General features: G+C 47.0%; 1 protein-coding gene across 4 annotated transcripts in view; it reads left to right on the forward strand.

The window, feature by feature from the left end:
* ADGB (androglobin) overlaps positions 1–27,497 on the forward strand; it is a 244,141-nt gene that overhangs the window by 71,048 nt on the left and 145,596 nt on the right. For all 4 annotated transcript variants that reach the window (XR_012902706.1, XM_075924379.1, XM_075924378.1 and 1 more), the window contains 3 exons: positions 624–798; positions 5,975–6,065; positions 16,286–16,430. Coding sequence is in view for 3 of the 4 variants with exons in the window: in XM_075924379.1 (XP_075780494.1) it covers positions 624–798; positions 5,975–6,065; positions 16,286–16,430 (411 nt within the window). In the remaining variant the exon portion in view is untranslated. The remainder of the gene's footprint in view (positions 1–623; positions 799–5,974; positions 6,066–16,285; positions 16,431–27,497) is intronic.

The following is a 27,497-nucleotide window of genomic DNA, read 5'->3' on the forward strand; positions in this document are numbered from 1 at the left end:
TGTAGTGAACAACAAAAGACATATCACTGAAAAAAATAAAAACAAAAGATGTGCAAATATTAACACTAAACATTAAGCCATGAAGGAATATATTTAAATATTAGAAGATAACTGTTTAAATGGGAAGAGCTCCACTCAATGTCCATATCTAATATTGCTCTTAGGTCATGGTTATGCAGACCAGCTGTAGTATCTTTACATACAACCAAATGTACTCAAATAGACAGTGAGATTGAAGGCCTAATTCTGCCTGCCACTTTATAGATCGCTGCATGAAGCTGAGACCAATACTTCAAAAAAAAACGTTTTTTAAAAAATATTTTAAAAGCAGTCTTCCTCCTTTTTTCACTCCAGTGCTATGATACAGTAGCACTTTTAGTGTTTATCTCAGACCCCTAAAATGCCTGTTTGTGGCTGAAACTCCTTTTGTATGAAAAGTCCATTATAAAAGATAAAATATATTTAAACCAAAAATGTGACATTAAGTTTTGCCTTCTGATCAGTCATCTTTGGAACATGTTAAATCTAATATATTGCCAAAACTCTGTATTCTTATAGTTTAGCTCTTTTAGCATAGGAAAGAAGAACTGCCCACACTGAGTTTTTCCTTCCGGATTTTGCAGGCTGATTCCTCTGAGAAGCTGAGGCAGTATGGACTTTCCCACATCTATAGCCATCCTGTGCTGTTGACTAGGACTAGATCCTGTCCATTGATAGCTCCACCAAAACCACCACCAATACCTCGATGGAAACTTATCCGCCCAAAAAAAGATATTGTTGTGACAGATGAAGCTCAAGGTTTGTGTACTCAATTCATACTAAATGCATTTATTTACTGTGTATCAAAGTTTAAGGTCATCTGCTTTTGCGGAAAAACTTGCCAGCTGTCTACACTGGCTGCTTGAATTTCCGGAAAAGCACTGACAATCTCATGTAAGATCGTCAGTGCTTTTGCGGAAATACTATGCTGCTCCCGTTCGGGCAAAAGTCTTTTTCTGAAAGACTTTTGCGCAAAAGGGCCAGTGTAAACAGCACAGTACTGTTTTCCGCAAAAAAGCCTTGATCGTGAAAATGGCGATCGGGGCTTTTTTGCGGAAAACTGTCTCTCGATTGGCCATGGACGCTTTTCCGCAAAAAGTGCTTTTGCGGAAAAGCATCCTGCCAATCTAGACGTGTTTTTCCGAAAATGCTTTTAACGGAAAACTTTTCCGTTAAAAGCATTTTTGGAAATCATGCCAGTGTAGACGTAGCCTTAGTGTTTCATTTGTGAACCAATGTAGTGGAAACTCCTGGCATATAATTTCAATGAGATACACTGTGGCTGAATTTGGTTTCCTATTTTTGCACTTTTCTGTTCTTTCATAAATGAGTATACAGGCAGTCCCCGGGTTACGTACAAGATAGGGACTGTAGGTTTGTTCTTAAGTTGAATCTGTATGTAAGTCGGAACTGGCGTCCAGATTCAGACACTGCTGAAACTGATCAGTTTCAATAGCAGCTGAATCTGGACGCCAGTTCTGACTTACATACAGATTCAACTTAAGAACCCCAGGCATCCCCAAGTCAGCTGCTGCTGAAACTGATCAGCAGCTGATTCCAGGAAGCCCGGGGCAGGGGCTTCCTGTAGTCAGCCACTGGTCAGTTTCAGCAGCGGCTGACTTGGGAACACCTGGGGCAGAGCAGCTGGGGTGCTACTGGGTTGGTCCAGTGGCGCCGAGAGCTGCGCTACGGGACCAACCGGCAGCGCCCCAGCTGCTGTACCACAGGCGTCAGGAGCAAAGCTGCGGAGCATGGGGACAGTGGGACAGCCCAGACGCACTGTGGCTATCCTGCTGCCCTCGGGCTCCGTGGCTTTGCTCTGCTTTGCTTCCCGTCCCCCTGGTCTGCAGACCAGGGGGACGGGGAGCAAAGCGGCGGAACACGTGGGCAGCGGACAGCCCAGACGCGGCTGGGTTGTCAGCTGGCCGCGTGCTCCGTGGCTTTGCTCTGCTCTGCTCCCCGTCCCCCTGATCTGCAGACCAGGGGGACGGGGAGCAGAGCAGAGCAAAGCAAATTCCAGGTGCTGAGAGGGAGTCAACGATGACTTTTCCTCGTTCAGCATGAGGCCCAGTTTTAAAAAGAGAGTCCGTGTAAGGTAAACATGAGCCTCCACTTGTTCATAGGATCAACCATGAATTAGCCAGTCGTCTAGGTACGGAAAGATGTGTACCCCCTTTTTGTGGAGGAACGCCGCCATGACCAACATGCACTTTGTGAAGACCTTGGGTGCTGTTGAGAGCCCAAATGGGAGTCCCGTAAACTGAAAATGATAGCAGGACACTATGAAGCGGAGAAACCTCCTGTGGCTAGGTCTTACTGCCACGTGGAAATAAGCGTCCTTGAGATCGAGAGTTGCGTACCAGTCCCCTAACTGTAACACAGGGATGACTGAGGCCAGGGTTACCATTCTGAATTTGATTTCACCACCGTCCTGTTGAGGTCCCTGAGATTTAAATGGGATGAACCCTGCCCTTGGGTTTTGGGACAGTAAAATACCAGGAATAAAACCCCTTGCCCTGTAAATGCAAAGGGACCCTCTCTACCGCTCCTTTCTGGAGGAGCGCTAACACCTCCTGACGGAGAATGCCTTCGTGAGAGGTGTCCCTGAAAAGAGATAGGGCGGGCGGGTTGGAAGGGGGCGGGCCCAGGAAAGGAATAGTATAGCCATTCCTGACTATTCTGAGAACCCAAGCGTCGGTGGTGATTCCTGCCCAGGTGCAGGCAAAATGGGATAACCTGGCTCCAAACAGGAGACTGGGGCGGGAGGGGGGGAAGGAGGGGGGAGAAAGAGATGCGTAACTCTCTAGATGTTGTGTGCTTGGCCTGTTGTGAGGGGCCCTGCCCAACCCCACGGGGGTTGTCCCCTCTTGGGCAGCGGGATTGCGTTCTCCCCTGTTGACTGTAGGGAAGCTGACATCACTGGCTGGATCCCCAAGGACCGGAGGGTCAACTCTGTTCACTGTATTTCCCACCTCAGTGACGTTAGTCACAGATGCTTTGGACCTGGGTTGGGGAGCGCATCTGGGGCCTCACAGGACCCAGGGCCTGTGGTCCACTGCAGAAAAGGTCCTACATATAAATGTCCGGGAGCTCAGGGCAGTCAGGAGAGCGTGCAAAGCCTCCCTGTCGAGGTTCTCACACCACTCTGTCCTGGTGCGCCTGGACAACACGGCAGCTGTATTTTACATCTGTGTATTTTACACATTTTACGTCACCTCCCCTCTGTCGCGCAGCTCTGCTGCTATGGGACTTGTGCATAGAGCACGATATACTTTTGCAAGCAGAATACCTGCCAGAGTGCAAAAACTTGCTGGCGGATGCTCTGAGCAGATCCTTTGGAGCCCACGAATGGTACCTCAAGGATTCGGTCCTCTGTCAGGTCTTCCACAGGTGGGGTTGTCTCCAAGTAGACCTGTTTGCCTCGGCACATAACACCAAGTGCTGGAGTTATTGCTCCCTGTTGGGGCTGGGGGACCACTCCAGGGGAGACACCATGACCGTGCCATGGCCGGTGGGCATCCTTTGTGCATTCCCGCCGTTTCCCCTAATTCCCAGGGTTCTGACGAGGGTCAAGACCTTCAGGTCCACAGTCATCCTGATAGCCCCTCAGTGGCCCAGACAGTTCTGGTTCCCTGTCCTGGTGGATATGCTCAGTGAGGAGCCTATAACGCTCCTGCTGGTTCAGGATCTCCTGACCCAGCCCTGGGATGGGGGGGCTCATGGTTCACATGAATCTCAGTTCTCTCCACCTGATGGCCTGGTTTATCCATGGCTGACACAACCAGAAAGGGAATGTTCCCAAGAAGGGCAGGTGGTGCTCCTAGGTAGCAGGAAGCCGTCCATCAGGCGGTTCTATGCAGCCAAGTGGCAGCAGTTCTCGTCTTGGGCATCCAGAAGGGGAGTGCACCCATCCTGTGCACCTGTCCCGTCCATTCTGGACTACCTCTTTGAGCTTAGGTCCAGTGGGCTCTCTACCTCTTCTATCAAAGTCCATGTGGCATCTCTCTTCGCCTTCCATGTTGGATTGGCTGGAGTCTCTCTGTTCTCTGACCCTGTGGTCAAAAGGTTCCTTAAGGGTTTGGATAAGTTGTACCCCTCGGTTAGACCCCTTCTCCCCGCTTGGGACCTTAACCTCGTGTTGTCTAGACTTGTGTCACCCCCCCTTCGAGCCGCTGGCCACGTGCTCTTTGAAGCACCTTTCTATGAAGGTTGCATTCATCGTGGCCATTACGTTGGCTCATAGGGTTTCTGAGCTGCGGGCACTAACTGTAAACCCGCCCTACCTAATGTTCTCAGAGAACAATGTGCGACTCCGCCCTCACCCAGCTTTTCTCCCCAAAGTGGTGTCACCATTCCATCTGTCCCAAGAAATTTACCTCCTGGTTTTCTTTCCAAAGCCCATTGCCTCTCCTACGGAGCAAGTACTCCACTCCCTGGATGCTAGGCAGGCGTTAGCTTTTTATGTTGATAGAACAAAACCCTTTCGTAAGACCACACAACTGTTCGTGGCTTTCGTGAGTAGAATGAAGGGGCTCCCTATCTCCACCCAGAAGTTGTCCAATTGGGTTGCGTGGTGTATCAGGGAGTGTTATGCCCTGTCCGGGAAGGGCCTGCCCCAGGTTACAGCACATTCCACCAGGCCGCAGGCGTCCTCTATAGCCTTTGCAGCGCAGGTTCTGGTTACTGAAATCTGCAGGGCGGCCACGTGGTCATCAGTACATACTTTTACAGCGCACTATGCGCTGACACAGCAAGCCAGGGAGGACGCAGGGTTGGGTTCTGCGGTCCTCAGGTCTGTGTTATGACTGAGTTTGTTTTTTCTCTGTATGAGTTGCACTTTGTTCTACAGTTCTCTGTGTTCTATTACTTGAATAAATATGTTTGCCTTGTCCAACTTTCATCAGGTTGTCTTCTGGGTGCTCCGACCCCTCCTCTGTGAGGCGGGTTAGCTTGGGAGTCACCTGATTCGAATGGACATGAGCAACCACTCGAAGAAGAAAAGAACAGTTACTTACCTGTAACTGTTCTTCAAGATGTGTTGCTCATGTCCATTCGATTCCCCCTCTACCTCCCCTTCGTTGGAGCATCCGGCAAGAAGGAACTGAGGAGGGGGAGCGCCGGCAGGGGTACTTATGCTCCGCCATAGCGGCGCCACTCCAGGGGGCGCCCTGCCGGCGCTATGGGTACCACTAGGGAAAACGCTCTAGAAGATGTAGTGCACGCGGTGCACACACCTGATTCGAATGAACATGAGCAACACGTCTCAAAGAACAACAGTTACAGGTAAGTAATCGTTCTTTTCTTCCTTCACCTCCACGTTCCCACAGGCTACTAGGGTTCTCCAACAATTTTGTGGGGCTGCAGTCCCACTGCCCCCAGCCAGACTGCTGGCCCTCCTACCATTAGGCTCCTGGGCTCTCTGATCCAAGAGCATTCATGGTCCTACCAGACCATGGATGTTGCCGGACTGAAGAGTACCAGTTTTTAGAGGTTCAACATGTATTAACATTTGGTGGACCAGTACTGAGGTGAATTCAATCAGGATGGATGTGGCCCACTCCCAATAGTTGATGAGATGGGTGAGAATACCAAAAGGGGGAAATTTACTTTTTGTAGTGATCTAGCTATTCTCTTTCTCTATTCAGACTTAGTCTGAGAGTGTCAAGTTTCATATGCAAAACCAAGTGTTACAACTGTCTACTTCATATTTCAAAAGTCCTGTTGCATTAAAATCCTTGAAAACTGTATTTTACAAAAATAGAATTAACTGGAATGTCAAAGGTTTAGTACATACAGATATCCTTGTAATGTCAGATTTCATGTTGAATTTTACCAGAAATAGCCACAGTCTTAACCCACCCTTAAAAAAATTATTCTGAATACCACAGATTTTAGTGCTTTTAAAACTCATAATAGTCCTTTTTTATTTTTTCAGAACCTATAATAAAAAAACCTGAACAGTATATAGAGATTGCTAGCCCATTTCTGAGTTATAGAGTCACTCCTATTGCAGTACCCACAAATGTGTAAGTAAATTAAACTTTCTGTACAATAAGGGAATGCATTTATTTGTTCCAATATAACATTACTATTTCTGTTAAATGTTCTTTGTGTAATCATTATATAAACAAAGTATTGTGTTTACCTGTAATATAAATAAGTTATTTATTTATATTGCTTACTCAAGTGTCTGTGCCTTTTATCTGAGATGTAGTTGCATAAAAAATTATCCCCTTTTAAATTAAAAATGTCTAGGAGCAATTGAAATCCAGAATTTTCAATGCACGTGTTTCCTATTTATCATTTCTAGAGTATTTTGACTTGTGTGCCAGTCAGTTCTTTCCCCCTCTCTCAACCACTCCTAGACTTATTTCATCCAAAAGTGGAAATTTTCTTTCTAGAAATGTTCAAGGGCTTCATCAAAGGCCCCATTTAAATGAATAGAGTCTTTCTATTGATTTCATTAGGTCTAGGCTCAGGTCCTTTAGTATTTTATTGTAATAAGTATTTATTTATTTTTTCTACTTTTTATTGTATTGAAGTGTGGGATTTGCAATAACGATACTCACTGTTCCTCTTATGTCTAAGGAATTATTAAATGTTAAAATAATTTTCCCCTAAATTACAGGTGATATGTGATATTTAGCTGAATATGAAAATTGGCCTCAGGAATGTCTACACTACAAAGTTAATTCGAACTAACGGACATTAGTTCGAATTAACTTTGATAGGCGCTACACTAGCGCTCCGCTAGTTCGAACTTAATTTGAACTAGCAGAGCGCTTAATTTGAACTAGGTAAACCTCATTTTACGAGGACTAACGCCTAGTTTGAATTAGCTAGTTCGAATTAAGGGCTGTGTAGCCACTTAATTCGAACTAGTGGGAGGCTAGCCCTTCCCATCTTGCCCTGCTGGCCACTCTGGCCAACACCAGGCAAACTCTACCGCCCCCCTCCCGGCCCCGGAGCCCTTAAAGGGCCACGGGCTGGCTACAGTGTTTGTGCCAGTTGCAAGGCTGCCAGCACCCTGCCAGCAGACCCTGCACCTGACACCCCATGAGCCAGCCACCCGATGCCCCCCAGCCCTCCCCCTCTCCCCGGGACCAGGCTGGCGGCTCCCAGGAGCCTGCCCGGGGACGCAAGAGGCGGGCGCCTGCGTGGTCTAGTGCAGAGATCGTGGACCTCATCCAGGTTTGGGGGGAAGCCTCCAATGTCCATGATCTCCGCACTAGCCACAGGAAAGCGGCAGTCTACGGCCGCATAGCTGCCAGCCTGGCCTCCAGAGGCCACCACCGCAGCAGGGAGCAGGTCCGCTGCAAGATTAAGGACCTGCGGCAGTCCTACTCCCGGGCCTGCCTACCAGGGGCCGACCCGGAGGCCTGCCCCCACTTTCTGGCTCTGGACCGCATCCTGGGGGCTCATGCCGTCCCTGCCCCCCGGGAGGTGATTGACCCTGGGGCAGAGGGACCACTCCCTGACACGGAGGAGGAGGAGGAGGACACCGAGAGCCAGGAGCCTGGCGGCAGCCTGCCCAGGACCCAGGACCCCCGAGGCACCCCACTGAGCCGCTCGCCTGTGTCGTCCGAGGCCGGGTAGGCCTCTACATGTGAGTACCATCATGCTCCCCTTATGTGTATGGGGGTTTGGGGGGAGAGGGAGCCCAGGGACCGTGCGCCTTGGCCTTGCCCACCACGGAGCAGCACCTGGGTGTCATGCAGGGGCCCTGGCCTTGCAGAGGGGGGCTGGGTTTCAACCACCTGGGCCCCAGGGAGAATTGACCGCTGCTCTTGTTTCACCACAGCCGCAGCACCTGGGCCTGCAGGGCGCACCACCCCGCCTGCAGCAGCCGCCCGCGCCCGGGCCAGCAGGAGAGCCAGGAACCAGGAGGAGTACCAGCGGCGGCACCTCCACTTCCTGGATCACCAGCTCCGCACCCAGGACCACTGCGCCAGCGGAGCTTGGAGGCGCTGGAGGAGCAGGGCCGTGCCCTCAGAGGCCACCTCCAGAGCCTCCTCGACCAGTTCCCGCTTCCTCCTGCTCCTGCTCCTGCTCCCCCTGCTCCGTCTGATCCTCCTGCTTCCTCTGCAGCCCCCATCCCTCCTGCCCCAACCTCCACACCCATTCCCCCCCGAGGCCCCTGCACCCGCAGTGCTCCAAGACTGGAGAGGCACGCTGACCCCCACCCCTGAGCTTTCCATTCCCTTCCTCCCTTCCCTCCCCTTCCAGCTCCCTCCTCCCAGGTGCCCCTCTCCCCTCTCCCACCCTCACTCCTCCGTCCCTCCACCCCACTTATGTTAAATAAAACGAGAGGTTGTTTGCCAAAACAGGTGTCTTTATTTGACATTAGGAAGGGTGGTTAGGAAGGGGAAAGGGGAAGGGGGGGAGGGTGGAAGAAGGCCCCAGTGGGGCATGCAGGGAGAGTTCAGTCCTCCTCCTCCTCCTCCTCCTCCTCCACCAGGAAGCTCTCCCGCAGGGCTTCCCGGATCCGGACGGCCCCCCGGTGGGCTTCCCGGATGGCGGCGGTGCGGGGCTGAGCGTAGTGGCCAGCCATGTGGTCAGCCTCAGCCATCCAGGCTGGCAGGAAAGCCTCCCCCTTTCTCTCACACAAATTGTGCAGCACAGAACATGCTGCCACTACAGGAGGTATATTGTGCTCGGCAAGGTCCAGGCGGGTGAGGAGGCATCGAAAGCAGGCTTTCAGTCGCCCGAAGGCCCCCTCCACCACGATGCGGGCCCTGGCCAGCCTGGCATTGAAGGCCTGGCGGGAGGGATTGAGGTGCCCCGTGTAGGGCTTCATGAGCCAGGGCTGTAGGGGGTAGACCGCATCCCCAACAGGCAGACGGGCATGTCCACGTCCCCGACCCTGATGTGGCGGTCAGGGAAGAAGGTCCCAGCCTGCAGCCTCTTGCACACGGAGGAGTTGCGGTACACCCGGGCGTCGTGTGCTTTGCCGGACCAGCCCACATTAATGTCCGTGAACTGTCCCCGGTGGTCACACACGGCCTGCAGGATCACGGAGAAGTACCCCTTGCAGTTGACGTACCGGGAGGCCTGGTGTTCAGGGGCACGGATGGGGATGTGCGTCCCGTCGATGGCCCCCCCGCAGTTGGGGAAGCCCAGGGCGCCGAAGCCCCGGATGATGGCGTCCAGGTCAGCGAGGCGGACCACCCTGCGGAGCAGCACCCGGTTTGATGGCCCTGACCACCTGCGGAGAGAGACACAGCAAAGCGCGAATCAGTGGGGCGCCCGGGTGGTTGGGAGTGTTCGTGCCCTGGCAGTGCCCCGCGCCCCACTCCCAGAAGCAACCCCCCGGGCGGCGTGTAGTATGGCCGGGAGAGACCGGTGCGGGGCACTTTCACCTCCTCCCTTCCCCCCCCTTTTTCCCTGGGGCAGGCCATCCCCTCCTTGCAGTCCCCCTCCCCTTCCGGTCCAGTAGCCGGCGAGTGCCGTACCTGCATGAGCACTGCTCCGACAATGGATCTCCCCACGCCGAACTGGTTCCCGACGGATCGGTAGCTGTCCGGCGTGGAGAGCTTCCAGAGGGCGATGGCCACACGCTTCTGGAGGGGGATGGCGGGCCTCATGCGAGTGTCCCTTCTGCGCAGGGCAGGGGCGAGCCACTCGCAGAGCTCCAGGGAGGTGTCCCTCCTCATCCTGAAATTCTGGGTCCACTGTCGGTCTTCCCAGCGCTCCAGGACGATGCGGTCCCACCAGTCGCTGCTGGTGTCCAGACGCCAGATGCGGCGGGGCACGCCGGCGCCCAGGTGCCGCCGCGGCTCCTCCACGTCCCCCAGGGCCACCAAGCGGAGAGGCAGGGGGGCTGACGTGCACCAGGTGGTGCCAGGCAGCCTCCAGCCATTGGTGGCAGGCTTGCAGTAGCAACTCCAGAAAGTGCACCAGAAGGTGCAGGGCGAGCTCTGGCTCCATGTTGCCACCTGCGACGGCGTCCCCGAAGGGAAGCACCGACACAGACTGGCACAGAGACCAATGCTTTGCTGTCCCTTGGCGAGGTTGGCAAGCAAGCAGGAAAAGCTGAGAACCGGCTGTCCAGGGGGGTCCCTTTAAGCACGAGCCTCAGATAGCCTCAGACAGCAGCCAAACAACACAACTACTGACCTGATGCCCTGCCAGAACCGGTTTCAGGTGCCCTTAAATGCGCCCCTGCGTTCAATCAGTGTGGACGCGCTAGTTCGAATTAGCAAAACACTAATTCGAACTAGTTTTTAGGTCTAGCTGCGTTAGTTCGAATTAGCTTAGTTCGCGATCGGGGCTTTTTCGTGGAAAACACTACTGTGCTGTCTACACTGGCCCTTTTCCGGAACAGTGTTCTGGAATAAGAACTTATGCCCGAGCGGGAGCAGAATACAGGCAGTCCCCGGGTTACGTACAAGATAGGGACTGTAGGTTTGTTCTTAAGTTGAATCTGTATGTAAGTCGGAACTGGCGTCCAGATTCAGACATTGCTGAAACTGACCGCCAGTTCTGACTTACATACAGAATCAACTTAAGAACCCCAGGCGTCCCCAAGTCAGCTGCTGCTGAAACTGATCAGCAGCTGATTCCAGGAAGCCCGGGGCAGAGCAACTCTGCCTGGGGCTTCCTGTAGTCAGCGCTGGTCAGTTTCAGCAGACGCTGACTTGGGGACGCCTGGGGCAGAGCAGCTGGGGTGCTGCTGGGTTGCTCCAGTAGCGCCGCTCCTGGGTGCTACTGGACCAACCTAGCAGCACCCCATCTGCTCTGCCCCAGGCGTCCTGATTCAGCCGCTGCTGAAACTGACCAGCAGCGGCTGAATCAGGACCTGGGGCAGAGCAGCTGGGGTGCTGCCGGGTTGGTCCAGTAGTGCCCAGAGTGTGCGCTGCAGGACCAATCGGCAGCGCCCCAGCTGCTCTGCCCCAGAGTCCAAAACAAAAGCCTGGTCTGCTGGGGGGGGGGGAGCACACTAGCTACGCCCCCCCCCTCCCCAGCAGACCAGGGACACGGGGAGCAGAGCCTCTGAGGCTTTGCTCTGGCAAAGCCTCAGAGGGAGGGACCCCGCCGCGGCTGCGGCTTCAGTCCGGGAGCCTGTGGTCTGCTGGGGACGGTCCCCAGCAGACCACAGGCACCCAGATTGAAGCGGCAGCAGCGGCGGTTCCCCGCGCCTCTGAGGCTTTGCTCTGGCAAAGCCTCAGAAGCGCGGGAACCCGCCCGGTGCCCCTGGTCTGCTGGAGACGGTCTCCAGCAGACCAGGGGCACCGGAGCAGCTTACGAACGGGGCTTTCTCGCCCCGACTTCCGGGGCGAGAAAGCCCCGTTCGTAAGTGCGGATCCGACATAAGTCGGATCCGCGTAAGTCGGGGACTGCCTGTAGTTTTTCCGGAATAGTGGCTGATTTTGTACAGTAGAGCGTCGTTGCTTTTCTGGAAATTCAAGGGCCAGTGTAGACAGCTCGCAGCTTATTCCAAAAAAGCGGCTGATTTTCCGGAATAAGTGGCCCAGTGTAGACACAGCCGTAGGGTACTCTGTTATATTTGTCTAAGCAATGCCTCACTGTCTAAACTGTTGTTTATACCCATGCTAACTGTGAATATACCCATGGTAATTGGGAATGCAGTATCTATATTGTATATGCTATAAGTGTAGACCTATCCTGATGCAGAGATTGCAGGAAGAAAAAGCGTCGTCTCATGGTTAAGACAGCTAATGGTGTTTTGAATTCTGTCCCTATCTCTGTCACAAAATGCCTGTGTTATGCCGGGCAAGTCATATAAACCAAAATTTCCAGATGTCCATTTTATGTTTTTCATTTTCAGGGTGCTCCACTTGGGGTATTTGCTGTCTAATTTGCTGAAGTGTGAAGCATTCACAACTCTGACGTAATTGGAAGCTTTGCTCTGAATATATTAAATGGTATAAAATGTTAGGTATTTTGAAGAGTCAAGTCCTAGGCCTTTCACACTGGCCACCCAAAATTAATGAACACTTTTGATAGTTTTGCTTTTAATCTCTGTTCTTCGTTTTTCATTGTGTAAAATAGGGACATTGTGCTTTGCCTCACAATGTTGTTATGAAGATGAATTCATTAAAATTTGTAAAGAACTGAGAAACTATTATGAGATTACCACAGAAGCCCACGAGAAAAATAATAATTATGCAGCCAGGGCAGGGTTTGGATTGTGGTTAGTAAATAGTGCATGAGGGCAAGGCAATCGATGAGGATAAAAAAAGACTAGCTGCTCATTCGTTGAGCACTGTGCATCTTGTGGAAAAAAATAGTACATGAGCATGCAATTAAAGACTGTCATGATGCTTACAAACAAGAAGGTTGAATTAAGATTGCACAGGCAACCTTAATACTGGCATTTCCTAACTTCTGAGTTACTTGAATTTGCAATGCTAACATTATTTAATGTTTTATCTATAATTTCATTCTGCTTGGGGATGTCAGCTGATTCAATTATCTTTTGAATGAGGATGTGGAAGTTAGTGTCATCTTTGTGTTGGAATAATTGGCATCAGGGAAATAAATGCTTTAGTTTCCCACATGTTAGTCTGGTGTCAGGTCCTGTGGTGGTGGAAAAGTGATTGAAAGGCTGGTATTGCACTGGAGCTGACAAACATCTACCATAAGACACACTCTTTCATGCTGGTGTCCAGACGCCAGATGCGGCGGGGCACGCCGGCGCCCGGGCGCCGCCACATCTCCACCATAGCCCCCAGGGTGGCCAGGCGGAGAGGCAGGGAGCTGACGTGCACCAGGTGGTGCACGGCAGCCTCCACCCATAGCTGGGAGGCTTGCAGCAGGAAGTCCAGAAACTGCACCAGAAAGTGCAGGGGGAGCTCTGGCTCCATATCGCCACCTATGGCGGCGTCCCCGAAGGAAAGCACCGACACAGACGGGCGCAGAGATCAACACTTTGCTGTCCCTCGGCGAGGTAGGCAAGCAAGCAGGAAAAGCTGAGAACCGGCTGTCCAGGGGGGTTCCTTTAAGCACGAGCCTCAGATAGCCTCAGACAGCAGCCACACAAAGCAACTACTGACCTGATGCCCTGCCAGAACTGGTTTCAGCTGCCCTTAAATGCGCCCCTGCGTCCAATCAGTGTGGACACGCTAGTTTGAATTAGGAAAACGCTAATTCGAACTAGTTTTTAAGTCTAGCTGCGCTAGTTCGAATTAGCTTAGTTCGAATTAACTAATTTGAACTAAGTTAGTTTGAATTAGCGCTGTACAGGCAGTCCCCGGGTTATGTACAAGATAGGGACTGTAGGTTTGTTCTTAAGTTGAATCTGTATGTAAGTCGGAACTGGCATCCAGATTCAGCCGCTGCTGAAACTGATCAGTTTCAACAGCGGCTAAATCTGGACACCAGTTCTGACTTACATACAGATTCAACTTAAGAACCCCAGGCGTCCCCAAGTCAGCTGCTGCTGAAACTGATCAGCAGCTGATTCCAGGAAGCCCGGGGCAGAGCAACTCTGCTTCGGGCTTCCTGTAGTCAGCCACTGGTCAGTTTCAGCAGCGGCTGACGTGGGGACGCCTGGGGCAGAGCAGCTCGGGTGCTGCTGGGTTGGTCCAGTAGCGCGGCCGCTCCTCAGCGCTACTGGACAAACCCAACAGCACCCCAGCTGCCCTGCCCCAGGCGTCCTGATTCAGCCACTGCTGAAACTGATCAGCAGCGGCTGAATCAGGACTCCTGGGGCAGAGCAGCTGGGGTGCTGCCGGGTTGGTCCAGTAGCGCCAAGGAGCGGTGCTGCGGGACCAACCGGCAGCGCCCCACCTGCTGTATCACAGGCCCCGGGCTTTGCTCCACGTCTCCCTGGTCTGCTGGGGGGGGGGGCACTAGCTGCGTCCCCCACCCCCCCAGCAGACCAGGGAGATGCTGAGCAAAGTGGCGGAGGACTCGGGGCCGGACCCGCGGCGCTTCCAGATCATCTGGAAGTGCCGCGGGTCCGGCCCGGGTTCTCCGCCGCTTTGTTCAGCGTCTCCCTGATCTGCAGACCAGGGAGACGCTGAGCAAAGTGGCGGAGGACCCGGGCCGGACACGCAGCACTTCCAGATCAGCTGGAAGTGCCGCGGGTCCGGCCCGGGTCCTCCGCCACTTTGTTCCTCATCTCCCTGGTCTGCTGGCTCCCCCAGCAGACTAGGGAGACGGGGAGCAGCTTTTCTCGCCCAGGAGAAGGCGGGTGGCGGGACCAGGCGTCCCGCCACTCCAGTCCTCTGGGGCGAGAAAATCCCCGTTCGTAACTGCGGATCCGACATAAGTCGGATCCGCGTAACTCGGGAACTGCCTGTAGTGTAGACATACCCTTATATAGGATAGCATCGAACAATTACAACCTATACTTCATGGAAACCATATTCTGAAATCTTTCTTGAATCCCACCTTTTGACCTTGAAACAACGCCCAACCTTGCCCAGTTTGTCATCAGAAGCAAACTCTGCATAACTAGGACACACCAATTCAAATGCTGCAAGAACAACAGAGGCAAAATCTGTAGAAATATTTCCACCGCTATAGTGATCAGCACCTCCCCCCACACCCAACAAACTGTTCAGGATCCATTTTATTTACATATAAATATCATAACATGATACCTCAACCAGTGCGTCACCTGCCCTAACAACTACTATGTGAGTGAAACCAGACAATCACTACAGTGCTAAATGAGCTCTCCCTGGGGGGGGGGGGGGGTAGTTGAAAGACAAAAATATCTGATCTCCTGGGGGAAACACTTTTCACTGACCAGTCTCTCCATATCTAGTCTCCTCAGTCTTCATCCCCAAAGGAAACTTGCACTATACTTTCAAAAGATGAACCTCAAAGCTTAAAATCACAACATTGATACTAAGGCTTTGTCTACACAACACAGCTTTTAACAGCATGCTGCATGAGATAGTTGACACTTAAAGTCGGGATTTGCAGACAAAAAACTTCCGCTCCCTGCAAGTGGTGTTTGCTTTGTGGACAGGAGAGCATTCTTGCTGGCAAAATACTGTTTATATTAGCATTTGCATTGACAAAGTTTTTGTCATCCATGGGTTTTTTAATCACCTGTGAATGATAAAAGCTTTCTCACTCAATTACCAGTGTTGAAAAAGCCTAAAAACCATGGACTTAAGGGAAAGATGGGTTTTATGGCTATGCCTACTGGCCCTCCTTTGCTGTAGGACTTTAGAGGAGTTAGTTCCTCATTTTATCTTGACTGGTCTCTTTATATGTAACAATGTGTTCCACCTTATATTTAACTGTGACACTCTAATTACCTTATCCAGACCTGAAAAAGAGCTCTGTGTCTCTTTGACCAAGATAAGCTGACCCAATTAAAGATATTTCCTCACCTACTCTGTCTTGCTCATTTCCTGGGACTAATGCAATTACAATAACATTACAAATAATCATTTTTAAAAAGCAGTTATTGCCTTACAATATAATATTTTCTGTTAGGTTTATGACAACCATCTAATTCTGTCTCCTGTGATTTTAATTAATGGGCAGTTATAAAAAATATATAGTGAAAAATAAGATTTTTTTTATTAAAGTAATACTGTTTTTAAATGATTTGGGACTTAGACTCATAATTGGGATTGCAGCAATTTTTAATCTGTAGCCATAATCCTAATCAAAGATATAAATATTAAGATATTGTTTAAAGGAAGATAATTCTGCCAGTGTTATTGCTAAAGAATTAACTATTTCATCATCTTTTTAAAGGAAGTACTAAGTTAAGCATATTTACATTGGCTGTTTTATTACCAATAATACTACAACTACACATTTAAATCAAGTTGCTATTTGTGTGTCATTCCTCTCATTTAACCCCCATAGTTCATATAATCAAGCAGTCATTTATGTCAAGCTCCTGCTCCCACTGAAGTCAAAGGCAAAACTCTGATTTACTTCAATGGGAGTAGGTTTTGGCCCAACATAGATTTTCATGATTCATCTGTTTTGTATCCATGGAGACCAGTTTTGAAGAAAAACAACAAAACCGCGTCCCATAATCAAGCAAGTCCACTTCCCCTGGCCTCCACTGGTGTCAGTGTTCTAGCTGTGTTCTCTCCAATGGCCACATAGTGTCAACCATTAATAATGTTAACCATTAATACTGCTTAGGTAAACTGCTATCTTATTGGGTGGAAAAAGTAAATGAAGGACATACAAATGTAGATGGTTCTGAAAATCAAATCCATGTTTTTAAGTAAGATATTTATGAAGATATCTTTAAATAAGTATGTATATTAATGTGCTTGAGTTTTTCTTTATTATATAGCCATTTTCCACCATCTACCATCAAAAGAGGATGTAGTCCTGGATTCACCCTTCCTTCTGTCATTGAAAGTGATGAAAATATAAATGACATTTATTTGGATGTGACTCAAAATATAAGATTCTTGAGCGCAGAAGATAATTCCCAGGTAATAATGTTATCTTTTTTTAAAAAAACAAAAAAAAAAACCCACCCTAACCCAGTTTTGTACTGCACATGACAATAGAAGATCAAATATAAAATTCTTAATACAATAGATGTGGATTTAAAAAATAGAGCTTTGTTATTAAAGCACATTGTTTCTCTCTGCATTACAATTTATCTGACTTTTACCTTTTTATTGTTATACTAAGGGCCTCCTGACAGGGTGAGAGGAGACTTAGCGAGCTCCCCCAAGCCCTGATTGGCCTGGGAGTTGCGGGGGGAAGGGGGGAACGTGCAAAGTCTCCTCCCACCCTGCAACGGGCTCAGTACTTAAGTCAACGATCAGTTGCTGCTCAGCTGGTGGTTGACTCTAAATGTGGCTCTCCCTTACAGGGCTGAGGCAAAGAGCGAGAGACTTTGTATTCTCCCCCTCCCCCAGGCCCTGATTGACTTGGAGGTGGGGGAGGGGGAAGGAGTGCTTGAAGTTTCCTCCCAACACCAGAGGTGCCGGCACCTAGAGGGGACTACCAGTTGTTCAAAACAGCTGGCGGTTCTGTCTGAAGGGGCAGGGGCAAAGACTTTGTGCATTTCCCCACCCCCAGACCAATCAGGGTCAGTGGGTGGGCAAACACAGAAGTATCCTGGCCCCACCTCTTCCATCTAAGGCCTGTCCTTTCTGGGGGCCTAGAGCCACTTCAAAAATTTCTGAAGTGGCCCCTCATTCAAAAATTATTGCCCACCCCTGCATTAGGCCAATATTTTTAAAAGGGTACCTTAAGTTAGTTTCTGAGTCCCTATTTAAGCACCTACATAAATCTTGGTTTTCAAAAGTGTGAGCCCTTCTGCATCGATGTGTTTGAGCTGAACTTTAGACACCCTAGCTTTAGACAGTTTTAAAAAAATGACACTCATGGTATGTAAAATGAGTCATGGTGAACAGAGAGCAGGAGACTTTCAAACAATCAAATGACAGGTAGAACTTAAACTATATAACAGAGAACATATTAGTGGAGGTAGCAATTAGCAATCTAAAGCCTCTCTGAGGGTCATATTGTCTATTGGTGTATACTGGCACAATTCCATTAACTTAAATGGCAGTGTAATAATAAGCCCCTTTGAGTCTTTTTGTTCTGTTTGTACAGCACCTAGCACAGTTGGGTGCTGGTGCGTAGTTAGAGCTCCTAGGCTCTAATCTAATACAAATAAATAATATCTGAATCCTATTGCACTAGATGATGTATAGAATACAGGAAATCCTAAACTCAACTCCTAGGAGTTCTCCCCTGTAGTTGGATTAAGAAATAATAATACATTGATACTCCCATAATACAATGATACTCCCATTTCTTTGCATGCACTGTGGTTAGAATATGGAAAAGCATAAAACGGAAGGCCATTACCATGGAATTTAGTCACACATAGTTGGCACTGATCTCAAAGGGGGAAAACAACAGACTCCTTAATAGCTGAGCTTAGTCATAAAGATATGACAAAGATGACCCAGTTATTTTAAAATTCCCACTGTTTGTTTCTGGCACAAATTGAAAACATAAATAGGGGGCAAAATCCTCCCGTTTAAATATTTATAAATGATTCTCTATGCCTACCAACAGGGTAACAAATTATATTATAAACAGTCAGAGAATATGTTTTATTAAAATTCACCATATTCCGTAGTCAAATGGCAAACTGAAATAGTGTTTCATTAATTTAAATATTCCATCTGTGGATCTGTTTGATTATATTTGTAACATTTTAAAAGGGAGTTTCAAGTATTTAGGACCATTGTAAACTGGTGTAGTTTTGTCACAAATTACCCCAAACTTGTGGTTGGAATGAGGCTTTTAAAATCAAATACATTGTTCCTTATGTAGTACATGTGTATTATATAAAATAATATATTTAATATTATTATGATGACAGGTTTTATATTTTTAATTAAAATGTGCATGAAAACCTTTAAAAAACCTGAGTGTGAAAACAAGTTGTAAGTAGCATCCTATTGTTTATTATATTTATAAGGTGAATCAGTGTGCTGAAACTCTATTTCTACAAACATAGATAGTTAATTAGAAAGTGATGGACATCTTGGGCGAGAAGTGAAAATGTTGCTTGGAATGTTACTTTAATTTTCTCCTATGGTTTCTGGCTGTAGAAATCATTCTAATTGTGAATTCTGGTCTGTCACAAAAGGGCAGGAAAGCAGAGAAAGTCAAGGGCAAGCAAGAAAGTACCAAGACAGGTATTGAGAAAAATGGAATGATAGGAAAGAGATGTGGGAGAGGGAGTAGTCGGAGGGCAGTTTGGTTCATAAATAAAATGTAAGATGTCATGAGCGACTAATTGACGTATGCTTGAACCTTATTTTTGCTTCAGTTGAAATCTCAGGTGAAAAAATTCATGCAAATTATTAGGGAATTGCAAATAGGATATAAGGAAAAAAGAAGTGTGTATGTGTGTGTGTACATTTTTATAGATTGCCACGAAAAACAAAAACAGTAATTATCAATTGCTGAAGAAAATTGCACATAAATGTTTTAATTTACAATTAAAGCACCTTCAAAAACATAGAGCTGGCCAGTTTTCTTTCATGGGACATTGTTTTGTCTCTTTGTTTAAAGAAATATTGAATTGTGCATTACTCATTTAAGGAAAGCAACCAGTGATTACAAAAACAATGCTGGAAGTCAAGCTATGATATCCCCAATACAATAGATTATTGCCAATCTGTGGTTTTTAATCTTGTAGTTTACAAAGTCTGGATAATTCTTTCTCCATTTTTAAGCTGTGTATCAAGAGCTCAGTGGAAATTTATGTTTTCAGTCTTCAAGAGGCAAGTTGGATAAATACTGTTCTATATCATATCAATTTAAGACCCTCCAATAAAAGGCACTTATACACCATTTTATAAAGTTTTCAAAGCATTTCAGAAAAGAGAAGTATACCCTTTTTTCATCATCAAAGAATAATATATAAAATTGCAAAATCAAGGAACTGGTTAATTTGATATGAATCCTCTGGTAACTAGGTCTTGTGGTTGTTTTTTTACAATAAAAGTAGTCTAATAATTCCCCTCATGGGAATTCCACCAGGCCAGGCTTTAGGGTTGCCAGGCATCCAGTTTTGAACAAGACAGTCCAGTATTTGGGCTTTCTATTTGGAAAAAGAATTTAGAAAATATAAATGTCCGGTATTTTCTAAATAAGATGTAATGTAGATTGTGATGTAATGTCAAGTGTATCCGGTATTTTTGTTGAAACCATCTGGCATCCCTATCAGGCTCCCCCAGTATCAAAAGATGTCTTACTTGCAGGTTCTTCATTCCAGGTTAAGAACGTCATTCCCAATGCATTGGGTGCTTTGGAGAAACTCATGTCCTGCCAAAATTCCTCAATTGTAAAAAGCTTTCAGCGAGATTTCTTAAGGCACAGGACCTTTAATTAAAACTGTTCCTCCTGCAAAAATCACAAAAACTTGACTCTTTGCTAGAGTTTCAGACCCTGCTTTCTCAAAAATCACCTACAATGACCTTGGATCAGGGTCCCCATCCTCAAGACCCGCCAACTAAGAAAAACCTTAAACAAAAAAGATAATCATTGCCAGAGAAGGATTTCCCTTCAAAAAAGCATTTGGCAGAAGCAAAGTCCACCTCGGTACTACCTGTACCATCCTTATTGGACCAACAGGAGCCAAGTATATCCAGTATGGACAAGTCCTGAGGGGCTAAGGCATCTAAACAGACATGCCCTGCATCAGGCTGAAAATCCATGATCAAGATGGCCACTCCAGTGTGAAAGGAACTGGCGGCACTGCAGTTGCCCACACCACCAGCACCAAAGAAACCTTCTGCACAGACTCCCATGCCACTGGCACCGTCAGTGCAGATGATCACCAACCCTGTACTAATAATGGCACCTACCTTCACCATACCGGTGGTACTCCTATGAACCAGGAACCTAGCAGAATAATGACACTGCCTTCTTCTGCACCTCCATTTTCAAGTGACGATGAAGTTGATGATGAGATCTCTCTCATACTGTCATTCATCTCCCAAACCTAACACATAGCCTCAGCCACCTCAGATGCCAGGACAGGTCTGGCAACCATTTATATGGATATCACCCCTTCCACTCCCTACCAGTTGGCCAGGTTGGGACCCAGGAGCCCTCTATTGAGCTCAACAATCTGCTCCTTCACAGGCAATGGCTCCATAGAAGGAAGAATTTCCCTCCCAGCCCTATTCAGACATATACCCCAAGAGGATACTGAGGGCTTGGAGGATGATAGGAGGATGATACCATGCCTCCTAGACACCCGTCGTCATTCTCACCAGATTGGACTGTCATTCCCCCACCCTCTACTTTGGAAGATGATTTCAAATTGTTCCAAGACCTACTGAAAAGGTTGGCAGATTTATTGGACATCTCTCTTGCTGTGTTACCTTAAACACAGCATAAATTTACTGATATCCTTCAGTCCTCCCCTTCTTCAAAGATAACAGTGTCAATAAATGAGGACATCATGGACCCTGCCAAGGTAATCTGGCAAACCCCGCATCCATCCCACAATCTTCTAAGCGAGTGGACTGAAAGTATTATGAGCCGGCCAAAGGAGCTAAATTCCTCTTTTTCCATCCTACCGCAAATGCTAGATGCAGTACACAATAGGGGCAACCAGACCGAGTTCAAAACAACCCCCTATGACAAGGATTGGAAGAGATGAGACATCTTCTGCAGGAAAGCATACTTGTCAGCCTCCCTGCAGTTCTGCATCGTGAACTACTCCACTCTTTTGGCATCCCAGACTTTTTATCTCTGTAGAAGAAGATAGGTTAACCTTTCCATAGGTTAAACAGTATCTAATCAAAGACTATCAAAATGGATCTCATCATGCCTCCATCTCTGCTACTCAAAAAACAGTATTCTTCTACTGGGCAAAATACAAACACATTCTACTAAGGCATTGGCTACCTCTTTAGCATTCCTAAACAATGTCCCAATTCCAAACATGCAAAGCAGCCACCTGGGTTTTGATACACAAGCTTAGAAAATATTATGCCATAGACAAATATGCCAATCAGGACACAAAATTCGGCATGGCTATACTCTCTAATGTAGATTGGGCAGCCTCGAAAGCCCCTCCTTCTAGTCTAGTAAATTTACGTAGTCATGTATAGTTGAGCACCCCCAGGGACACTCCTTAAATAAGAAGAGGCAATTAATCACCTGTGCAGAAACTGACATTCTTTGAGATGGTTGTCCCTGTGGGTGCGCCACAACCCTTCCTCCTCCCTTCTTCTTCAGAGTCTGATGTAGTTCTCCATGGAAGATAAGGAATGGAGGGACAGTTGATGATATGTGTCAGTTACCACTTGCAGCATTGTACAGTAGGCTGATGTGAATCTCCAATTATAAGTGCAGAGTGCCGAAACACCTAGGCTATATCTATACTGCGCTCTTTTGCGCAAAATATGCAAATGAGGCAAAGTGTGGAATATCGCTGTGCCTCATTTGCATAATTAATGAGTGTCCGCTTTTTGTGCAAGAGACTTTTTGGGCAAAAAGGAGCCATCCACACAGCTCCTTTTTGTGCAACAACCCCCTTTTGTGCAAGAACCATTCTTCTGCATTTTTTTTTCAAGAAAAACAGCTCTTGCACAAGCTCTTGTATAGACAGCTCCTTTTTGTGCAAAAGCCTCTTGCGCAAAAAGCGGCCGCTCATTAACTATGCAAATGAGGTGCGGTGATAGTCCACACTTTACCTCATTTGCATATTTCTTGTGCAAAACAGCGCAGTATATCCATAGCCCTAAAGTGGAGCATCCACAGGGACAGCCATCTCAAACAGCTTCAGTTATCTCATAGGTGAGTAACTGCCTCTTATGATCTGATAAGATTCAGGATCTGATACTGTTTGAAACCACTTCTGGTTTTGTCTCTATTGAATTAGGGGGGAGGATAAAGCAAGCCTTAGAAAAGCAGTGTTGTATAGTTTTAAACTGAATGACGGGCCTGCCTCTGGAGCCTTTCCCACCAAACCCACTTCCATTGAGAGAGAATTTTTCTCCTCCAAATTGCAAAAATGTTTAACTACTGAGTATTAAGCATATTTCTAGACCAATTGCACTACAGTATACAGAAATCCTCTTACTGCTGCCCTTTTCTTATCATTGTTCTTCTCAGTTACTTTAGCCTCACTCTCTCCTATAGGCCAGTTTTTCTCAACCTTTTTTTTATAAGCCTCACTCTCTCCTATAGGCCAGTTTTTCTCAACCTTTTTTTTATAAAGTACACCTTTAAAAAAATTTTTGGGTGTAAAAAGTACAAAAATAAAAAAGTGCTGTAAAACTTAAAACAAAAATTCAGTTTTCTCCAAATTTCAGTTGTTGACATACCCCCCAGACTTCTCTCAATTACCCCTAAGGATACTCGTACCACTGGTTGAGAAACAAGTGGGGTTCCATAGGGATTCTTAAGTTTGCAGATGATACAAAGCTCAGAGGAATTGCAAGTGCTTTGGTGGATAGGGTCAAAATTCAAAATGATCTGGACAAACTAGAGAAATAGTCTGAGGTAAATATGGTGAAGTTGAATAAGGACAAATGCAAAATACCCCACTTAGGAGGAAGCAATCAGTTTTAACATACAAAATGGGAAGGGATTCTCTAGGAAGGAGTATTGCTGAAAGAGATTTAGAAGTCAGAGTAAACCACAAGTTAAATGTGAGTCAACAGTGTAACACAGTTGCAAAAAAAGCAAACATGCATTAACAGGAGTGAGCAAGACACAAGAAGTCATTCTTCTGCTCTACTCTTAGCTGATTAGGCCTCAGTTGGAGTATTGTGTCCAATGCTGGGCACATTTTAAGAAAGATGTAACGAAATTGAAGAAGGTCCAGAGAAGAACAACAAGAATGAATAAAGGTCTAGAGAACATGACCTATGAAGGAAGACTGAAAGAATTGGACTTGTTTAGTTTAGAAAAGAGAAGCCTGAGAGGGAACATGATAGCAGTTTTCAGGTATCTAAAAGGGTGTTACAAGGAGGAGGGAGAAAATTTGTTCTCCTTGACCTCTGATGATAGGGCACAAAGCAATGGGCTTAAATTGCATCAAGGAAGTTTAGGGTTGACATTAGGAAAAATTTCCTAATGGTCAGGGTCAGTGTTTCCTCTAAGATTTTCCAACCATAAGAGGAGTGAGTTTTGGCTTGTGTACCACTATTGAGCTCATGTGCACTGGTTTGGATGTGTGGCACTGTGGCACCCAATTTGTTAACACACACACGTTCCCAGCTGCCAGAGCAGACCCCACCCCTTCCTTCTGGCTATGCGGCATGTCCCGTTCTTAGCTGCTGGAACAGATACCCCCACCCTCCTGCCATGCAGCAGGTCTCATTTGCAGCTCCAGCCACCAGAAGAGGCTCCAGCGCCGCCTTCTTCCCTCCCGCCACATGGCAGCCCTGGCCACCAGAGCAGGCCTCCTTCCCCCCACCACACGGTTGCAGTAGGTCCCGGCCCTCCACTCCAGCAGCTCCCTCACCATGCCATCTCAGCTGGTCCCGCCTGCTGGAGCACCTGCCTGCCACACGAGTGCTGCTGCACAGCTCTCCAGAGGAGGTGGCGGGAGACGAATTTTTTGTGCACACCTGTGCAGGTGCACAAAAAATCTTATCAGGAACCATGGTCAGGGTGGTTAAACACTGGAATAAATTGCCTAGGGAGATTGTGAAATCTCCATCACTGGAGATATTTAAGAGCAGGTTGGATAAACATCTATCAGGGTAGATCTAGATTGCACTTGGTCCTGCCACGAGGGCAGGGGACCAGACTTGATGATCTCTCGAGGCCCCTTCCAGTTCTAGTATTCTGTGATTCAGTATCCATATTAGTTTTCTCCCAGTCTGCTCCCTCTGCTTTGCCAATGATGATCCAGCCTTCATGATCAACTTACTTCCCATGAAGTTGGGCTTTTTTTAAGGTTGTCCATATAGCTGAAATGCCCCCCTTCCCAATTATGGTCTACCAATCTTTTATCCCCTCATTTAGCACCTTTTTAAAAATCTGCTTCTTACTCCCGTATTTTAAAAAGTGAAAAATAGAATTATCTAAGAACTTACTCAGTACTACCTGAACATATCTCAACTCTGTAACTGCACAGTCTTTCTACCTTACCTATGTCCTTCTCTCAAATCCATTACTGTTTATTACTGCCACTCACTATATCACATCTAAAATCAAATTCTACTGTTAGTTCAATGGGAACTGTTCATGGTGTATAAACATGTACACAAATGAACTATGGCCTTTAGATTATAAGCACTTTAGACTGCTTCCTAATTTTCTAGACGTTTTCTCTGAATACCCAGAGCAGGGGTGGGGAACCTTTTCTGAGTTGGGAGCCACTGACCCACAGAAAAATGAGTAAAAGGCTGCACACAAGTGAGAAATAAAAACTCCCACCCCTCACCATCATGGGTTCCCCAGTGGTGGGGGAGCTCCGAGCCTCAAGGGCTGGAACCATGCAAGCCAGGGGCTGCATCCGATCTCCAGGCCTTAGGTTCCGCATCCTGATCTAGAGAAAATGTGTCTTCAAAAATGTGTCATTTTGCCTGAGATTAGATATGTAAAATTGATTCCTCCATCATTAGTGACTTGCAGAAATCAAGTCTGAGAAATCTTGTCTGTGGAAAAAATGAAAGACAAACAGCTTTATTTGGCAGTTGGCACATAAGGAAAGTCTACAGGTTTCAGGAAGGCTTTAACATTTTTCAGTGCAAAGGTGAAATATGTTTGGCACCATAATCAAGGCCATCGTATCCACTGATGTTTTCTTCAACAGCTCCTTCAAAATGGGAATAAGAAAAAAGTGCAAAAACTCACGGAGCGTCCATACTACAAGCGCGTTTTTGCGCAAGAAAAAGTACAGTAGATCGTCAGAAGACAGGGCTTTTTGCACAAGAGTTATTCCCCTTTCTATGAGGAATAAGCCATTTTGTGCAAAAGCTCTTGCACAAAAAGGCATGTGTGGACGGACAACAAGGTTTTCTTGCGCGAGAAACCCCTATTGGAAAAAGCACAAGTGTTCTGATGACCATTCTGTGATTGGCCATCAGAACTTTCTTGCTCAAGAGCAACCATGGCAGTGTGGACGCTTCTTTGTGCAAAAGCACATCTCTTGTGGAAAAGCACATGGCAGTGCGGACGCACTCTTGCGCAAGAACTTTTTGCGGAAGATTTCTTCCGCAAAAAGTTCTTGCACAAGAAGCCTGCAGTGTAGACGTAGACAGAGGGTGTGTTTTTATACAAGTATGGTATCCAAATTCAGGGGTATATTATTCTACTCTACTCAGCTGCTGTAGTTTTCAATTTTGAGCACTACGCAAAGAAAAATGTGGACAAATTGGAGAATCAGAGGTGTACAACAAAAAGAAGTTTGGAAAACCTGATCTTAAGAAAAGGTTAAAAAACTGGTTGTGTTTAGTCTGGCAAAAAGAAAGACTGCGGGGGGAACTTGATGAGTCTTTAAATGTGTTAATGGTTGTTGTAAAGAAGCTGATGATCAATTGTTCTTCATGACTTCTGAAAGTAGGAAAATGACTAATGGCCTTACTTTGAAGCAAGAGAGATTTAAAGTAGATATTAGGGATATAAAGCTATCCTTTATAGTTAGAACATGAATGATTGGAACAGGCTTTCAGGGGTGGTTGTCACAAGAACTTTTTATGTACAAGTTAGACAGACACCTGTCAGGAGTGGTTTAGATATAATTGGTCCTGCCTCAGAATGGAGTGATGGACTAGATGACCTCTTGAGGTCTCTTCCAGCCCCACATGTGAGGTTGTACAATGACTAGAACTCAGGTCTGAAATGGCTGATATCTCTTTGCCACTAGCTGATACCCCTGATTATACTGTGTGCATTTTCATATAAACCCGGGGACATAACCACAGAAAGTACAACCCTAAAAGGCCAGATTGACAGCTTTCCTCATAGTCCCTGATTGATCCAGGCATCCTATTTAAACCCAGAAAAAATTCAAGGATTTGTTCCGAGAACAAGGTTAACTCTCTTGCCAGGTGGCAAGACGTTGTCTTTCATCTAGCTCTTAGACTCCTGACCACTGCTTCTGAATCCTGCTTCCTGACCCTTCAGTTCTGACTTTCAGCACAGTTTCTGGCCTCTGACAATCACTGCTCCAAACATATGACAGATTATTGAAACCCTGATTATGGTAATTTGCACCACACAACCCTCATTCTGCAAAAAGATCACAGTAGGAGAATGGAAGTAGTGGGTTTACCATTATCCAGTGCACTCCAACAAGCACCAGGGACTCAGGTAGAGTAATGAAACTATCAGTAAAGCATAGCAGAATTGTGCTTAGCATGTCCTAATTGAGAGAGTCACCCTAAATTGAACCTAATTTGCTAAATGCGGTGAGAATGCCAAACCCTACTGAAGATGAGGGAGGGTGTGGGTAGGTCTTGCTGCCTGATGGCATGGATTCTGGCTACAGAGTGCTATTGACTTGTCTACTCTTTCAGGTGCAGCAGTGGCAAAGCTGCACTGACATAGCACTTAGTGAAGATGACAGGATAACGAATCTTGTGGATAAGGGAGAAGCGGTGGATGTGGTATACCTAGATTTAGTAAGGCATTTGATGCGGTCTCACATGATATTCTTATCATTAAACTAGGCAAATACAACTTAGATGGGGCTACTATAAGGTGAGTGCATAGCTGGCTGGATAACCATTCCCAGAGAGTAGTTATTAATAGTTCACAATCCTGCTGGAAAGGTATAACAAGTGAGGTTCCACAGGGGTCTGTTTTGGAACCAGTTCTGTTCAATACCTTCATCAACAATTTAGATATCGGCATAGAGAGTACGCTTGTTAAGTTTGCAGATGATACCAAGCTAGGAGGGGTTGCAACTGCTTTGGAGGATAAGGTCATAATTCAAAATGATCTGGACAAATTGGAGAAATGGTCTGAGATGAACAGGATGAAGTTTAATAAGGACAAATGCAAAGTGCTCCTCTTAGGAAGGAACAATCAGTTTCACACATTGG

This window comes from Pelodiscus sinensis, chromosome 3 (genome assembly GCF_049634645.1).
Source record: "Pelodiscus sinensis isolate JC-2024 chromosome 3, ASM4963464v1, whole genome shotgun sequence".
Lineage (NCBI taxonomy): Eukaryota > Metazoa > Chordata > Testudines > Trionychidae > Pelodiscus > Pelodiscus sinensis.